This window comes from Taudactylus pleione, unplaced genomic scaffold (assembly GCF_031769625.1).
Source record: "Taudactylus pleione unplaced genomic scaffold, aTauple2 ptg000113l, whole genome shotgun sequence".
Taxonomy (NCBI): Eukaryota; Metazoa; Chordata; class Amphibia; order Anura; family Myobatrachidae; genus Taudactylus; species Taudactylus pleione.
The window spans coordinates 14,743,865-14,761,192 of NW_028284515.1; the positions used below are offsets into that span (position 1 = coordinate 14,743,865).

Genomic DNA, 17,328 nt, shown 5'->3' on the forward strand with positions numbered 1-17,328 from the left:
GATCTAACGATGCAGCTTTGTAGTATTACACGTGGTGTGTCATTAGCTGCTATTGCGACAGCGTTCATAATGCCAATGGGGAGGTGTTCTGTGTTCCTGCCCTCTCAGCTAACGGGTGTGTGTCTACATTGCTGTAGAGTGTGATGCAGTACTTCAGGTGAATTTTATTATAATTAGTGTCATTGAACTAATGCTGATCCTCCAGGCTTTAGAAGTGAGCTCATGGCGTATAACCAGTATGCCTTTTGTCAACATGCTGGATATCTGTCATTGCTGATGTGTTTTGATAATGACCCTTAGGTGTCGAAACGTCAACTATATTGATGGTGGACTATCATTATAATGAATAAATCCGATTGAATCATTATTCTTTAGTGCGGTGAGTGCCCTCATTTGGCTATTTATTTAGCCTTCTTGGATATTTATTGGAGTACCTGTTTGGCCTATCTCCCTAGTGGAGCACCATGCTGAATGACTATACTAAAGGGATGTGAGTGCTGTATTCTTCAAAATATATATATATATATATATATATATATATATATCTCATGTCAAGTCCCAGGAACCACTTCAACACATGAACAGAGTGAATATGAAACAGACAATGTGTAAGAAAGTGCGACATTTCAGATTGTTTGCTATTCGTGACATCACTTTTGCATAGTGAGGTGTGCACCAGTATTCATACACAATGGTGTATTTTTATCAGCCAGCAATATAATATATTGAACGGTGTCCAAACCTATACTTTAGAATATGCATTGGTCTTATTGATTTTTTTTTTTTTTTTTTTTTAAAGTTAGAAATACAAATGTACAATCATGCAACAGCATTTACGAATGCTCTAATTTTTGCAAATTAAGGTTACTTTTTGCTCAATTCCTGAATGATTGTTTGAAAGTGTATCCCAATTATAAATATATATTTTAATATTTAACACATTTTTAATCACACTGTTACAGTACAGGATAGGTATGAGGAGAGGGGGTGGGGGAAATCAGTGCTCAAAATACAATTTATGGTGTATAATGAATAAATAAATCTGTTTGGCAACATTCTATATTTTAGAATATATACATTTATTATTATTATTGATATATTCTCCTACTACCTCCCCTACCGCAATTTTTAGAGGTGCTAAAGGGCATACACTTGCAATAACAAGATGTAAGGTAACAAATCAAAATTCACTCACACACAAACACAACATTTTATTTTTTCCATGTGAGAATTTAGCCGCACCATTTTAAATGAATAAAATCAGATTATAAATTAGAAAAAAAAAACGTGAATTACAGAGTTTTTAATTTTGTTAATTTTTTTTCCCCACACTCTATTACTTTACCCTATTGTCTAAATAATTTTTGGTAAGCTTAAAAAAAAAAAAATAATAATAAAAAAATAATAATATGTAATTGGTGTGCTCCCACATATTTTGCGAATGAAACAAAGGGGAGAGTGGTAATTCACCCGTTAGCAGGTGAATGGATTGTTGTCTTATGGATTGATTGAATGGATTGACAATGTCTTTTACTGTACATTCAGTTCACGTTTTGCAAGAGAGAAACTTCACTTATTAAATTACTGTAATACAAGGAAATCCTGGCATGAAATCCATGCAAACTCTATTTGATCAAAAAGCAGTCCAGCATCACAAAGCTGTGCAAAAAAGGTCTCCTAAAAGGTGTGTGTCCTTATACATCTTTGCTGCAGTCGCGATAAAAAGTCCCTCTTGGTGTGCCAGGTCCCGTGAGACTCTGCTAGCGCCAGGCATCTTTTTTTTTTTTTTTTTGCCATAATTGCATCTGTTGCAATATGTTGCAACTAGAGTGCACCAGCAGACTGTGTCCATTAATTTGATAAACACCACTTGTATATCTGTGTGCGACTGGATATATTTACTTAAGTGAGCCTTTTTAGAAGTGGAGATGTTGCCCATAGCAACCAATGAGATTCTAGCTATTATTTTAGAGAAGGTGCTAATTAAATGTTACGTAGAATCTTATTGGTTGCTATGGGCAACATCTTCACTTCTAAAAACTCTCACTTTAGTAAATTTACCCGCTAAAAACTCTCACTTTAGTAAATTTACCCGAGTCTCTGAATCTGTATACGAAGTGCTACAAAGTAGCAACCGCAGACTTTTTTCATTCCAAGTTCCGTTGTGCTTCATTTAATATGCAGATTCAGGCGCACTCAGATATACAAGTGTCGCATAATCAAATTAATCAGTGCATTGTCGCTTAAGATGCATTTTCGGCAAAAGAAAAAAAAAAAAAAAGGACGCCCGACGCTAGCAGTCCCACTGCATGGCATATTAAGGCTAGATGTATGAGGACACATCTGTAGGAAGATTATAGCTGGAGTTGGACTTTGGGCCTTTTTCAGAGGTGGACGCAAGTGACGCCAGTGATGCATCTTTGGTACCAGCGGAGCTGAGGAGTTATGTTATTGCAGCAGGATGCGCCTTATGTAAAAAGACGCCTGCTGACAAATTCTCAGATCCGCTGCATGCCTCCGAAAACGCATCATCGGATCACCATCGCACTGGCCATCGGAAATCTGCACAACCCTAAGGTTGCTTGGAATTTCTAGCTGCAGAGGCCAATGTAGCTGCGTCCAACGCAGTCGCCAGCTTCGATGCGCCCCAGAAATGGAGGCGCCACACGTCTTTTTTATGAAATGCATTCCCACCTCCAATGGCTGGAGCCTGTCAAACAGCTGCATCCAGAGCCGCATCGCTGCACATATGCACCACGGCTCCAGCGCTTACAGAAATTTTTTTTTTTTTTAATTTAAATAGAAAAAAAAAAAAAAATGAATAACAACAATAATAATAATAATAATAATAATAAAAAGACAGCTGTGCCCTGTTCGATAAACCGTTTATGTCTGAATAAGGCCATTTGTTACAGTGGGGAAAAATAAAACTCTTGAAAAACTGACGGGGAGATTTCTCAAATCTTGGAGAGATTAAGTAGAGAAGTTGCTGATAGCAACCAATCAGCTTCTAGCAGTCATTTTACAGGCTGTGATAGAAAAATGACAATTAGAAGCCGACTGGTTGCTATGAGCAACTTCTCTTTATTTCTCTCCAAGATTTGATAAATCTCCCCGACACTTTCATTTTGTTCAAGACTTTAAATATGTTTCTAAATTGCAACATTGTTACATTGCTTTTCCCTTTAGGTCCAAATGACCATCCACAAACACCTGCTAGCACAGTAGTGGGCTTTACCTTTACAAAGGAGCAGATCACACTATAAAACGAGATCAGCAGCATAAAGTGTGAAATGCGCCGGACGGACTGTGTGAATGCACCAAGACATCACAATCATCAGGAAGTGAGTGCAGTACAGTATATATAGGCCATTCCCAGCACTGTTCTACATGTATATAAGACATAACCCAGGAAAAATCAGGATCCACGGGAAAGCCAGTATGCAGAAAGTGGATAGTTTTGTTTTGTGATGGAAAAAAAAAAGCCAAAAGCATTGAAATTAAATAAATTAAAGCAATATGAACGGACTTCACTTGACAGCAGGCGAATCTAGATGAAACATTACATATACACATATACCTCCGATTTGTTTGCTTTTGATGCATCAGTGATGTATTTCATTATGGAACAGATTTTCTGAAATAGTGGTGACACAGACCAAGGCAGGCCTGGACCGGCTCAGAGATTTATAGGATTTGTGCCACTGGCTTGATATAAAGTTACAGAAGTAAATTGTCCCAGTAAAACTTGGCTTGCAGTAGACTTTCAGTTGTCAGATATAACCATACAAAATCATTGTCCATCAAGTGGGCTTGAGTCAAGTGCTGTGGCAGTTTTTCAGGTCATCTGCATAGGATCGCAGTTCGGGGGAGTTGAAAACCCAAACTTTCCTACCCAAGACCAATGTGGCCACCACCAACCACAACTTCATTGGAGAGAGGAAAGTCGCTAAGGTGCCGTAGGTCAACATCAGGAAGAAGCAGGAGTAGATCTGCCATGCCAGCAGGAGAAACATGAAGAGGTGTATTGGCACACACACAATCTTCCTACTGTGTCTCAGGTGGGAGAAGAATCCGTGGCCTTTGCACCGTATTAGCAAACACCAGCACAGGTACGCGGTCATGGGAATGTTAAAAAACACCATCTGCAAAAGCAGTCAACAAATAAAAATGTAAGAGACAGAAAACAGGCAAACACAGTTATATGAGCATACTAGATAATGTGAATAATCTTTATACTAAAGCAAAGTCGCAAAAGCTGCAAGGAGTGGAAAATACATTATAGTGGATAGAAGTCAGCTGAGGAATTCCCTCCCTACCACCTGCACCCAATCACAAAGTCTCTCTACGCAGCCCCCTCTCTAGGTCTCACTGCTTCCTTCACACAAGCTGAGAACAATATCTGCTCTACACAATTTGCAATACCACCGACAGACCTGCAATTTCCACAATGATTTAAAAAAATTGATCACTGCTTGTTTAGGCTGCAACTTCATCTTACAAATGAAATGAGCAGAGGGCCTACTCTACTATCTGCTGCTACCTTAGCCTTTTACTGGTGATGGACCACAGTGGAGAAGACCCTGAAGGAGGCATAGTGATCAAGTGACTGCGCCAGTGTCTATGCTGGAGCAACTGATGACGGGAAGTTATTTTAATCCATATATTTTATGGACCTATCTGAAACGGACCACAATGTGGAATGAGGTTCATCATTTTTAAAGCAGTCTTATCACAAATACTCATATTCAAAACTCTGTTTCATACTCATGCTTCCCAGGCCAATCCCTGATGCACTTACATATGCCCAAAAACTTATATGGCACATACACAATTAAGCATCATATCTTCTCACTGGAAACCATACACCCACTCACATTTAACATTGAACTGACCCATGTGTAGGATGGTAATTTGTGTTCTAAGCGCTCCTTTCCCTTGCATGGATTTGAAAGCAAAGAAGTTCTTAAAAAGTAAATAACCCATATCAGCAGAACCTCTGAAAAAGTCTGTAATAGAGCATATCAGCTACAAAAGACTGTCATCCGACCTTGTATAATGCAGCCATCATTTACATACTATACTCTTCAGTTTTGCTTCATTGTGAGATTGTGGACTCTGATGACGATTTAGTTGTATAAAACAAAAATAAAATAAAAGGTAACCGAGGACAGATGCTGCATGATGCGCTACTCATGTGGGACCAACCACATTAATTGAATGTGCCGTTAGAATCAATACTAATGCCGAATGTCATCCTGATCCAGGAAGAAAGGAAGGGGTTCCAAAGAGAACAGAAGATCGAGTTGTGTCAACTTAGTGTGCAGACACCCGTACTTTCAGTGACCTTAGAACCAATACATTTTCTAGTCCACGCTGGAGAAAAGGAAAATACTGTATACACAAACATCACACCAGCCAAGATCTCAGTGGCAAGGCCCTCCCATTTTAATATGATGGCTTCAAGAGGCACATTGTTACTGTAAATCAGGGCCAGATTAACGGGGTGCAACAGGGGCGGTCATCCCGTGGGGCCCCACATTTAAAGGGCCCCTACAATACCCGGATCTCGGAGTGCATTTTTCTGCCTCCGGTCCAGTCCTCCTGTAGGACTATGCGCCTGTATGTTTCACATACCAGCACTTCAATGGACTGCACTGCACACAGCGGGGGGAGTGGCTTGAATGCAGAGAGCCTGGAGGGTCAGGTGCATGTGCGTGTGACAGCCACACACTCTGGAACCCTGCTGTCCCGCCGCCTGCCTGTTAATGGCTATTTCACCGCCGGAAAAGATCTGCTCTTACCCCAGGGTCGGTGCTCTGGGCGGGCATCCCTGCTGTTGGAGCCTTTCAGTCTCTGGTCCTTCCTGCCCCTATGAGTACAGCTGCTGCTGCTCCTGGCTCTAATGGGATTGCTGCACGACAGAACTTCTCTCCCTGCTGCCTTCCTTCTGTGCCTTCTACACCGCCTCCGGATCCCTCTACCACTACTTGGCTGGTCACAGAAGCAGCTGGTAATTCCATCCAATTCCCAATTATACCTGTGTAGCTGTCATCTAGTAATTATGTTCCTCTCCTGAGTGGTGATGGGATAGTCTACATTTCCTTAAATACTTGAGTGCCTGCCTCTATGCTACACTGTTTGGAGCTGGGAATATGCTCCTGTGATACACTATTATTGTCCTGTGGGTGCCTGTGTGTGTTTTTTGTCCTGTGGGTGCCTATGACCCAACCTACAGACCCAATTGTTTTAACCTGATTACTATTTTGATTTAACATTTGCTAATATTGTGATAGTTTGATACCATAATGTTCATTAAATAGATTGTTTTACAAATAGTACTTCAGTACTTAGTTATACTCCATACGCAGCCCTGTACTCACATGCACACATCGGATGATATGCAGAGAGGTGACGGACCAGCATTTGGTAAGAAACCCATTCTTACCTAATTACACTGCATTATAGTGTCAATATCACCCTGATACTGCATTCCTTATTCCTGAGGTGATGAGAGCTGGGAAGGAAGAAGTGTAACTTAAACAGCACTAAGGAAGGATAACAACTGATTTTCCCAACACCCTGCCTAAAGTTCTTGCCCACCTGGTCACTACTAGATTGGACAATTGTCTTTATTGGACATTTCATCACTGTTACCACATATGCTGAACTTCCAATCTACAGTTTTTGTCTACCTGATTATTTAGACTTTTTTTGTCTACCAGAACTTCACTAATCCATAACTGGACATAACCCATATATGAGGATTACAGTCATATTACACTTTAAGGGGACCAACGTTTAAACACAGGCTACTACACACCCACCTATTTTAATTAGAATCCGCTTTCCTCCTTTATATTTGGCTTACTTTGAGCTAAGGAAGTAGGGACACTTCCTGAGGTAGCAGGTAGTGGTGCAACTCACCCCTCTCTAGGAGCGCTGACCGCTCACCGTATTTGTTACCAATTTATGGCTTGTGTCTGCAGGTGTCTTTTCAGTGCTAATGATTTTAGTACACACAACAACTCAGTTATCACAAACCTGTGTTATTCCGACTATGTAAGTCAGGCTTCCATCTAAGAAATGACTCCCAACGACAATTCCAAATGCAAAGCAAGCTCCCATATGGCCATCTATTATTTCTCCAATAAACCAGGGACCTGAAATTTAAGCAGATTAAAAGTATCATATAGTGTTCTTGTCTCCAAAGTATTAAGAGGGTAATATAACAAATATAAGACGCTTATCCCCATGATGAAGTCATAAAACTAGAGTGAGATGAAACGCGTCGGGCCTTCTTACAGTTTTGTAGTATAACTCCTTTAGATCCTCTCAACAAAACTTTCGTATCTGGATTCAAACTAACTGAAAGCACCTGGATCAAAGTTCTAACTGGACCATCTTGTCCTCATAAGAGAAGTGGTTTTTTATAGTTTTTAAATGTGCGGCAATATCTTTTATACATGGTTAAATATTGTGTTTTAATATAAAACAATATAGATGTGTAGTATCTTCTTCAATTATTGTCTCTTGGTATAAAGGATTCCCCCACAGATTAAACACTGAGGGACTGAAAGAACACTCCTGATAAAGGCTAATTTACTAATACATTTGCTATGCACAAATTTGGCACCACGCTTATTTAGCTACCGGAACTCATTTACTGCAGCAACAAGCGCCTTTTGATTTTTCGTTCTTTGCATATAGTATATACAAATATATATTAAAAAAACAAAACAAACAGTATATAGCAGATCAGTTGGGGACCAATATGGACTCTATACTATTAATAAGAGCGAGACCTACAAATCTGTGCCCCTGTGACACCATTGGTTTGATGTCAAGGCTGTATTCAGTCCACAAAATTGCTAACTGTAGTGTGTTTGCAATAGAAGTGTATGTTAATAAATGCAAATGTGAAGTATAAGGGTATGTGTAGAATAAAAGTTGTACCTATATGCTTTATAAAACATTTCTTAGTAATAAAAATTAGTATAAGTAGGGTATATTCTACTTACCAAATGCAGTATATAGATTGAGCAATAATATGGGGTAGAAGAAGGTGTTGTGTTTGCTCAGTACATGCATGGAGAACGAGGCCTGTGTGACATATCCTGGGGGGCCTAGAGATACGGAAACAGTTTTACAATCTTATCAGCAAAGTAAATGTGTAAACAGGTTTTAAATAAGTAAATACAAATCTGTACAGATTGCAAGATGAATGAACAACCTGCAGAAGATATTTTGCATCCTAACATTTGCTGACATGTCACTCTGATGATAATGTGAGGCTTAAGCTGGGTATACACTAGGACGACGGATCCGCTATCCTATCTGATAATTGGTAAGTGCATACACACACTTACCAATCATCGGCCCGAAGTGTGATGTGACGTCACAACTGGGCAGGAATTTACATGAGCCCGCCCAGTTGTGATGTCAGTCACTGGCGACCTCTGCAGCAATTGTAAGGGCCGACTGTCCGTACACAGCACGATGTGCCGATATATCGGCCATTGGCTGTGCTGCACAGCCGATGCAATATGTGTGAACGATGGTGTTTACAGACATATCGCTTGTACACACTATCGGCCGTTCAACTGAATGGCTGATATATCGGCCAGTGTGTACCCAGCATTACAGTAACTTGACTGCAGCCTCGCAGCTTGCACTGCATACGTAATAAATTGGCTGCATGCACTGAAATGATGGAATTCAACGGCTCAAGCCTAAGAGAGGAGATAGATAGATATCTATCTATCTATCCATCTATGTGGTGTGGTGCATGTAGAGAAAATACTTCCTGTTTCGGCATGTAGCAAGCACTATCTAGAGAGGACCCAATTCTAACAGCTTATATAAAATTTTCCATACCTGGAAAGCAACATGGCAATAGCCGAATTTATTCCGAACTATAAATGACGCCCAGGGCCTGATAGTTTGCAATCGGAACGCTAATGTAAGTATACGTACGTCTTAATGAATCACACCACCCCCCACTTTTTCCACCAGCCAGTATCACTGGTCTTGGCAGTTACACCTACTACATGCTAGGCGCGAGAGAGCAGCCTAAAGCAGGCGTACTTCTCCGAAGGTGGTACAACTCTGGCAAACGCGCCCACGGGACTCTTTTCTTCCGTGAATGTGTCAAGCTGGCAGCCAGAAAAGTCCATTTCACAGACAGAGAGATGTCAGCTATACATCAGACAGAAAATGCATATGTTTGCTATGGCGCATGCTCGGTTTATTAAATCTTGCTACAATGTGCGCCTAGGCTACGCTTCACACTTTTAAAAGCGGCTTGTTTTATGTTTAGTCTCTGTTGGGAAAAGGTCAGTGTTGTCTGTGTATTAGAGAGATCAGGACAGCAGCTGGGCACTGCAATAAGCAGCATTCCTCCCAGTCTTTATACAGGACTGTCCCAATTTGATGTGATCACATTCCCTTCCATGCTGGGAGGGGTCCGTAAGACAAGCATATAGGAAACACATATCCATCTAGTTCGATCTCCTCCCTGCGCTTAGTAAATGCACAGTGTTAGTCAGTGTTGTTACAGTTTATACATTGCCCAGTACTACGGTAGGGGAGATTTGTCTATGTGGCTGAGAAATAATTCTAGCTTCTCCAACATGATGTGGTCTGTAATATATGTTTAGCATACCCAACTACTTTTTTCCCCCACATATTATCTACGGGGTTGAACTGTGAAATATTCTCCAAATTGTTACATTTGGGTATGAACAGTGTATTGTATGCTCCCTGACAATGGTACTAATTGCAAAATAGGATTGTTTGATTTTGTAGGAGGCAGATTAGCTAAAGGAAGTAGATAGACAATTAACTGTAGAAGAAGGTCATAGCTTCTATACAGTATCTCCCTCACTGAGTGTATTTTGTTTCTTGTACATGTAGTGTTAGTGTTCACACTAGGCTGTTTTAGCGGAGTGCCACAACCTGCCCGATTTGTAAGCGCTGAAATGCGCCCTGCCATTAGGGCGGCGCCCCGCTAAAACAGCCATCCCCACCCGCGGGCAGCAGTGTCCCGCGGGGGAGGGAAAGTGCCAGTAAACAGTTCACGGCATCTATTCACACTGAAGAGCTTGGGGGGCAGCCCAGCATCTCAGTGAGTGCTGTGCACACCCCCTATAGTGATGTAAAGGGGAGGCATCTCAAGGACACGCCCCCTTCCAAAGTGATCACGCCCCTTTTTGGGGTGCGCACCTTCGGTCTGCGCTGAAGTGACCCTTTCTGATAGGAGCCCTGGCCCCTGCCAGCCCTAGTGTGAAGACTATGCTGTATACTGTAAGTTTTAAGTAATAAAAACCAAATGGTCTTAATGTGCCTTTAAATGCCAATTTCTTAGTGTGATGATCACAGCTAATTTTTACATTAGATACATTGTTGCTGGTTTTAGAATGAACTACGTCTTTATTTATACTTACCCCTAAGAACGGTGCGTTTTTTTATCCGGAAAATAAGCAGCAAAATGAGCTGACTCAGGACAGTCAGAATAAACAGCACCTGAGCCTGTGTAAGAGACCAGCAAGAGATCAGTGATATGGATCAGCCTGATATTAATACCCCTGCCAATAATCTATCTGCTCGCTAAGGAAAAAAAACAAAACCTAAACAAACAATTGTTTGGCATTTAGCAATGTGTGCACACAAACCAGATTTACTACAACTTTTTAATAGAAAAGTCACATTTTGTCCATAGCAATTCACAATTTGTTTTATCCTGTAAACGGGATGGGTATGGGATCCCTGCAGTCAGAATCCAGAGGCACCGGCATCCCGACAAGGTTAGAATACTGACACTTGTCAGTCAGTATTCTAACCATCCCCCTCTCCCTACCCTAACCCTCCCTCCCCAATGCCCGACCTTAACTTCCCCCCCCCTCTGTGCCTAAACCTAACCTCCACCCACCCCTCCCCACACCCTAAACCTAACCCTACCCCATTAGTGCCTAACCCCAACCCTCCTTCCTTAGTGCCTAACCCTAACCCTCCCCCCAACCCGGCTACTTATCCTCAGGATTCCGGCAATCGGGATACCATCAGCAGGATTCCGGAGATGACATTCTGAACACCGGAATCCCTGCAGTCGGTCTATTGACTGCATCCCCCCTGTAAACCACTATATTTAATATCCAGCGGTCTGGAGGCTCAAAATGCAAATCGCCGGCAATATGTGGTATGTAAATAATTCCTAATTGTCAGCTGTTTCACCCATAGCTGATGTTTTACCAAATTGTCAGATGTTTCACCCAATAGCTGATGTTTTAGTAAAATCTGACGCCATTCTAGGGGGGAGACCGAAAATCCAATCCAGCCTCCACACCTAGAGGTGCTTGGGCCAAAGAGAAGTAGCATGGGCCCCATTCTAGTACTTCTGGTCGGTGGGTACTGGGCATAAAAAAGAAAAACCGTGTGCCCCTTAAATTGATTTTGTTTTTTGTTGCTCCTAACTAATAAATCATCATATCTGGTGCCCCATTTATAATTAAATAAATCATATCTGGTGCCACACTTCCTAATAAATAACTTGGGCTCCCTTCCTAATAAATGACAACTGATGTTCCCATCCTAAAAATAACTGGTGCCCCGTTTAATAATTAATCATGTCTGCTGCCCTCGTTATAAAATAAATATATTGGCTCCTTATTATTACCAGATATAAGTTGCCCTCATAATTAATAATAATTTCTGTGCCATAATAATATTAAATAAATAATGCAAACAACATTTTTTTTTTTTGTAGCGTAGTGGGTGTTCTATTTGCCTTTCTCGATCTGACCTAGTCCAAGAGGATAAGAAAAGAACAAAGACACAGACAAACCCTATTCAAGTGACTGTACTATTCCACAGAGCTTCCCCAATGAAATGAGTTAAGACTGGCATTTATGCCTATATGGATGTAGTCAGCATCCCGGCTGAGGGGATGCCGATGGTCTTAATACCGGCACCAGAATCCCGACAGCTGTCAGGATCTCGGCTCCAGAAAACTTGTATTGCGAGTTAGGGTGCGGGGTTAGGGTTAGACATTAACGGGGAAAAGTTAGGGTTAGGCATTAACGGGGAAAGGTTAGGGTTAGGCACTAAGGGGGAAGAGTTAGGGTTAGGCACTAAGGGGGAAGGGTTAGGTTTAGGGTGCGGGAAGGGGAGTTTAGGTTCAGGCACTGGCAAAGGGGGGGGGGGAAGGTTAAGGGTAGGCACCAGGAACAGAGGGTTAGGGTAGGGAGAGGGGAAGGGTTAGCATACCAACCAACAAGTGACGGTATGTGAACCCTGTCGGGATCCCAGCATCAGGATTCAGACCGCCGGGATCCCGACTACCGGCAACCCACACCCAACCCCTGCCTACTATATAGATGGACAGCCAATAAGAAATGGTCGTAAGAATTTATAGTGCCAATGTTCTAACCAATCCACTATATCTCCAAGGGAGAAGTGCCACCAATAGGAACAGAGGAAACAAATGTATTTTAACTACCAGGTAGCAATGTGCTGACTTGTCTGAAAGGAATCCATACAATTGTGATAGGACAATAAAGACTCACTGCACAGCACTAACTACTAGTGTTGATTCCCCCGGTGGGGTATGAAGGGCCCACCGGGGGAATGTAGTAATAGAAGCCCATGCTTGGGTTATCCATGGTGTGGTAATCCACAAGAGGGTGTGTGGCCAGTCACCCAAGAGGCTTGGCTGACCAATAAGCAAATATTGGTGTAGTTTCTGTAGAAGAGAATCAAGCACCCATCAGTGGTACTGCTCCACCAGGTAACTGACCATCTAATAGAGTGACATTGTATAATTTGAAGTTTGAAACCTGATACCTTGAAGAGGGTGTGGGCCCTCAGGCAGTGAGGCCCACCGGGGATTTCCCCTGTACCCATGTTGGCCAGTCCAACCCTGAACTACTGCAATAGCAATATATCATAAATAACGGAACAAAATGATCAAATGTATTAAGCAGACTTAACTTACCATGAGGTAATGATCAGTGAGGAGAATAAGAGATGGGAACAGGTTAAAGCCGACAGACACCTCATCTTGTAAACTGAACAAGTGGCTTCTGATCCTACTCCTCTTAGCTCTATCCTGCCAGAATAATAGGAAAATGTCAACATTACGAACCAGTGGCGGGCAACGTTATAGTTTAGGAGCCTATTATATAAAATATACATATAATAGTCCTTCAAAAGCGTGAGGTGGCACTAGCAGAAGACACATGCTAAAGATTGTTATTCTGCTGATTAGTGTAGTGTAAATTAAATGATACATCAATAAAAATAACTAATGTGCAATAATACAAAAGGCAACATATACTCTATATCATATCCAAGAGGAAAAATGAACAGCCCTGTCTTGCTGATGTAAGGTATTCAATGAAAAATTTTTTTTTTTTATAGTATCACAAGGGCATAAACAATTACTAAGAAAAAAAAAAACATTTGTATAGAAAACCATTTCAACAACATATTATAACTGTATTCCAGCATGACCAGTAATCAGGTGTACAGACACCACATCTATCCCCCGCACTTCTCACCCTCTCTCAGAATAAGGTCACAGACCCCCTAGAGGTAATAAAATCCACTGGCAGAGCCCCAAAACCTTACCCCCAGGAACAATGGGTCCACAGTTTAGCACCTCCCCATTTATCACTATATGTGATTATACATTTTATATTCAATGATATCTCCCCCCAGACAAAAGATATATTGTAACATTCATCATAACCCCCCCTTAGAGCCAATAGATGTCCCTCCCAGGTCTCCACTCTCCCCCCGTTCTTAGCCCCATCCCCTCACCTCCTTGATGAAGAGCGCAGTGGAGTGTGGTGTAGGGGGGACTGATCATCAGCACCCCTGCTGCAACTGATGGATAGCTTACTGGTGCTCGGAGGGGAACCATGTTCCCCTCCCCACATTTTTAACTGTAGGTGCATGCACAGCATTCTAGCAGTGATGTCGGCCGGAACAGAAGTCTCCGGGGGACAGAGGGGCTGTTGTGTTCGCATGTAATGCGACCTTGCCAGGTGAAGCACTTCTGGCTCTGGTCGCATTACATACGACCACGCTCGTTAAGTGGTTAAGAACACGGAGATTGTCTGGCCAGGAGACCATAGTGTTCTAAAGTGAGACAAACTCACTCAGTATAACATAAAAGTCAACACTGAATTCTGGTCACCTGTGTCAGCGCATCCGTGATTCAGAACGGCCTGGTTCGGGGTCAGTATAGAAGAGGAGGGGGCCAGTGTGCAGTTTCCGCATGGGGCCCCCCTCTTGCTGGCACCGTTACAGAGCAGACTCTGCCCTACACCATGTTCCAGGTGAGTTTTCTAAGGCGCAGGCACAGATAATTTTCCAGGAGATTTCTGCGCATTGCGCTGGAGAGGTAAGAATAACGTATGGGTGCAGGGAACACACTGTGAGCCTCCCTGGATCAGTGGCCGTGTGTACTGCAAACCCTGTGCCCATTATAGATATGCCCATGGCCATCTTTACGGGTCAGAAAAACGTGACAGAATGATCTTGCCCTCTTAACATCCAGACTTGTTTGTAAGTGTACTTGTTAAAGCCTATCTGGAACACCTGCTGAGCTGCCTAGATAGATTGTTCAGCCCTTATCACATGTAAATGTTAGCAAAAGCTAATTAAACAGAGTAATCAATTAAACAATTAAATTGCTTATTATCAAAACAATACCTTGATTAATAAGTGAAATAATGAGACTGTTCCCTGCAGCATTATTAGATGATATTACAGAAATGAGGGTAAGGAGACAGTGGTTATACAGTACAGGTCCCAAATATGATTACAGGGACCTGCTAGATACAGTATTTGCTACAGCCCATTATTCACTTTGTTTTACCTTAACTTGTACTTTTATTTCATGCAGTCCTATTTTATAGTTTTCAGTAATCCATTCCAAGACGTATAATGGCCCAGATGAGTGACCAGCTTCACCCAGCTCAATGCCATCTATGAAGACCTTTACTGAAATTATAGGGTCAGGGGAAAATGCCAGGATCCTAAAAAGAAGCAAAGACTTTAGTGCATCATCTTTATGGAGTATCAAACTACAACAATGGTAACACTGCATTTATTAGTGCTTCTATACAGGGATCAGTATGTGATAACCGACAGCAGAAGCCCGGCAGGGGTGAATATCCCGATCGTTAATTTGGGTAAGTATTGCTAACCCTACTCCCTACCCTAACCCTCCTTTAGGGGTGCCTAACCCTAACCTCCCCCCCTTACTGCTTAACCCTAACCCCCCCCAGTGCCTAATCCCCTTCTAAGTGCCTAAACCTAACCCCCGCCCCCCCCTCCCCGCAGCCTAACCCTAAGTCCCCCCGGGAGCCCTAAAACCCAACGGCTGTTCGTGCCCGACTTACCTTCGTTCGGTATGCCAGGCGTCGGGCTCCCGGCGTAGGTCTAATGACAGGCGTCGGGATTTAGACGCCTGTCATTAGTACCTTGCCGGGATTAGACAGTCGGGAAGCCGGCGGTCAGCATTTTGACCGTCAGCTTCCTGACTGCATCCCTCTATACAATGGGCTGCCCTAATAGAATAGGTCTTTAAAAGCAATGTATACATAAACGTCTATCTGGCTAAAGCTTGCATCCAGGGCTACTGAATACACCTCATGAATGCACATACATCTATTCACCATGCGTTACAAGTTGCATTACATATAACACATGAGCGCCGAACATCTTTTCGTGCAAATTTTTCCCTTCAAATGCGTCTTATTCACACAGCGATGCAAATAGGACACACAGGCAGCTTCTGCTGATTAAAATGATATGCGGTATTCCTATATACTGTGTGCGACTGCGGGTGTACCTGCATGCTGTAACGTAGCATTTTGCATGAAGATGCACCCGCACACAGATTACAGGCATGCCGCATATCATTGTAATCAGAAGGAGCTATTTATGCGACCTGTTTGCATAGCTGTGCAAATAAGATGCATTTGAAGGGAAAAAGTCATGTTACGGCATGGCACAACTAGAAGGGCTGTTAAACGCACAAGGAGGCTAGATGTATGAGGACACATCTGTATGTGTAACCCCTGGCATCCATTAGCTATGATCTACAGATGTAACAAGCATCAAATCATCTTTTAAAGGTTTGGCAGATCTGCTGCCATAGCATAGCCCGTACAGTAGGATTTATCCACGTGCAATTGTAACGTTGTTTACTGTTAAATATGTAAATATGAGAATGGTGAGAACTAGAGATTACACTGCATGACACTTTGATAAAAAAAAAATAAGTTCAAAACCTTCATTTAAATTTCCATGAAATTGGGATCCCTTGTTATAGTGGAAACCAGGCCTGGACTGGTAGAAGCGTGGCTGGAGTTTGCTTGTCCATCCCACAAGCCTGCCGCTAAAAAATGCTGGGGCTCTTTTTAACAACCCCTGGGGTATTTACCATGATATCGACTACGGAAGAGGTCACAGTACATTGGATAGGAGTCCTTAAGAACCAGACCACCACTCGAAAATAAAAATAAGAGAGTTATGGTAGACTTACCTTTGTTAACTCTTTTTCTTCGAGGTCCATAGGGTTCACAGGAACTACCTTGCGGGTATGTGGTTGGAGTGATCCAGGCACTAAACAGTCAAAGCTTCAGCTACCAGAATGCCCTGGTCCTCCTCCACATATACCCTGCCCCCAGCCACAGGCATTCAGTTTGTAAACAAGCCCAATGGCAGCATAAGGATAGTGGAGAAGGAAGTACAACTTACACAAGAAACACTCTCATAAAGATGAAGAAATCAGTAACAAGAAGGAACAGGTCCCAACTGAGGCCAGGTGCGTCAGGGTGGGTGCCCTGTGGACCTGAAGAAAAAAAAAAGTTAACAAAAAGGTAAGTCTACCATAACTCTTATTTTCTTCTTCAGGTCCCATAGGGTCCTCAGGAACTACCTTGGGGATGTCTTAAAGCAGTTCCCTTAAGGATGGGGACGCTCCTGAGCATAGAAGAGAATCCGCCGCCCAAAGGAAGCATCCTGGGAGGCAAAGGTATCAAATGCATAAAATTTGATGAAAGTGTGGACAGAAGACCAAGTGGCCACCTTGCACAACGGTTCCACAGAGGCACCATGTCTAAACCCCCACGATGGTCCCACAGACCGAGTCGAATGTGCTGTCACTGTTAGGAACAGGGAGCTCAGAGCCGCTGTATAAACCTGCGATATAGTCATACGCAGCCACCGAGCCAGAGAGTCTGCTTGTTAGTTGGCCAGCCTCGCTTGTGAAAACCATATAAAAACACAAAAAGCGCATCTGATTTCCTGATGGAG

General features: G+C 42.5%; 1 protein-coding gene across 1 annotated transcript in view; it reads right to left on the reverse strand.

Annotated features, from left to right (window-relative positions):
- Nucleotides 1-1,191: 1,191 nt before the first annotated feature.
- TMEM62 (transmembrane protein 62) overlaps nt 1,192-17,328 on the reverse strand; it is a 36,657-nt gene continuing 20,520 nt past the window's right edge. Inside the window, exons 9-14 of the mRNA XM_088471258.1 lie at nt 14,882-15,041; nt 12,992-13,105; nt 10,446-10,530; nt 8,022-8,126; nt 7,045-7,163; nt 1,192-4,145 (exon numbers count right to left, since the gene is read on the reverse strand). Of these exons, the coding sequence (XP_088327384.1) occupies nt 3,819-4,145; nt 7,045-7,163; nt 8,022-8,126; nt 10,446-10,530; nt 12,992-13,105; nt 14,882-15,041 (910 nt within the window). The 3' untranslated portion in view covers nt 1,192-3,818. The remainder of the gene's footprint in view (nt 4,146-7,044; nt 7,164-8,021; nt 8,127-10,445; nt 10,531-12,991; nt 13,106-14,881; nt 15,042-17,328) is intronic.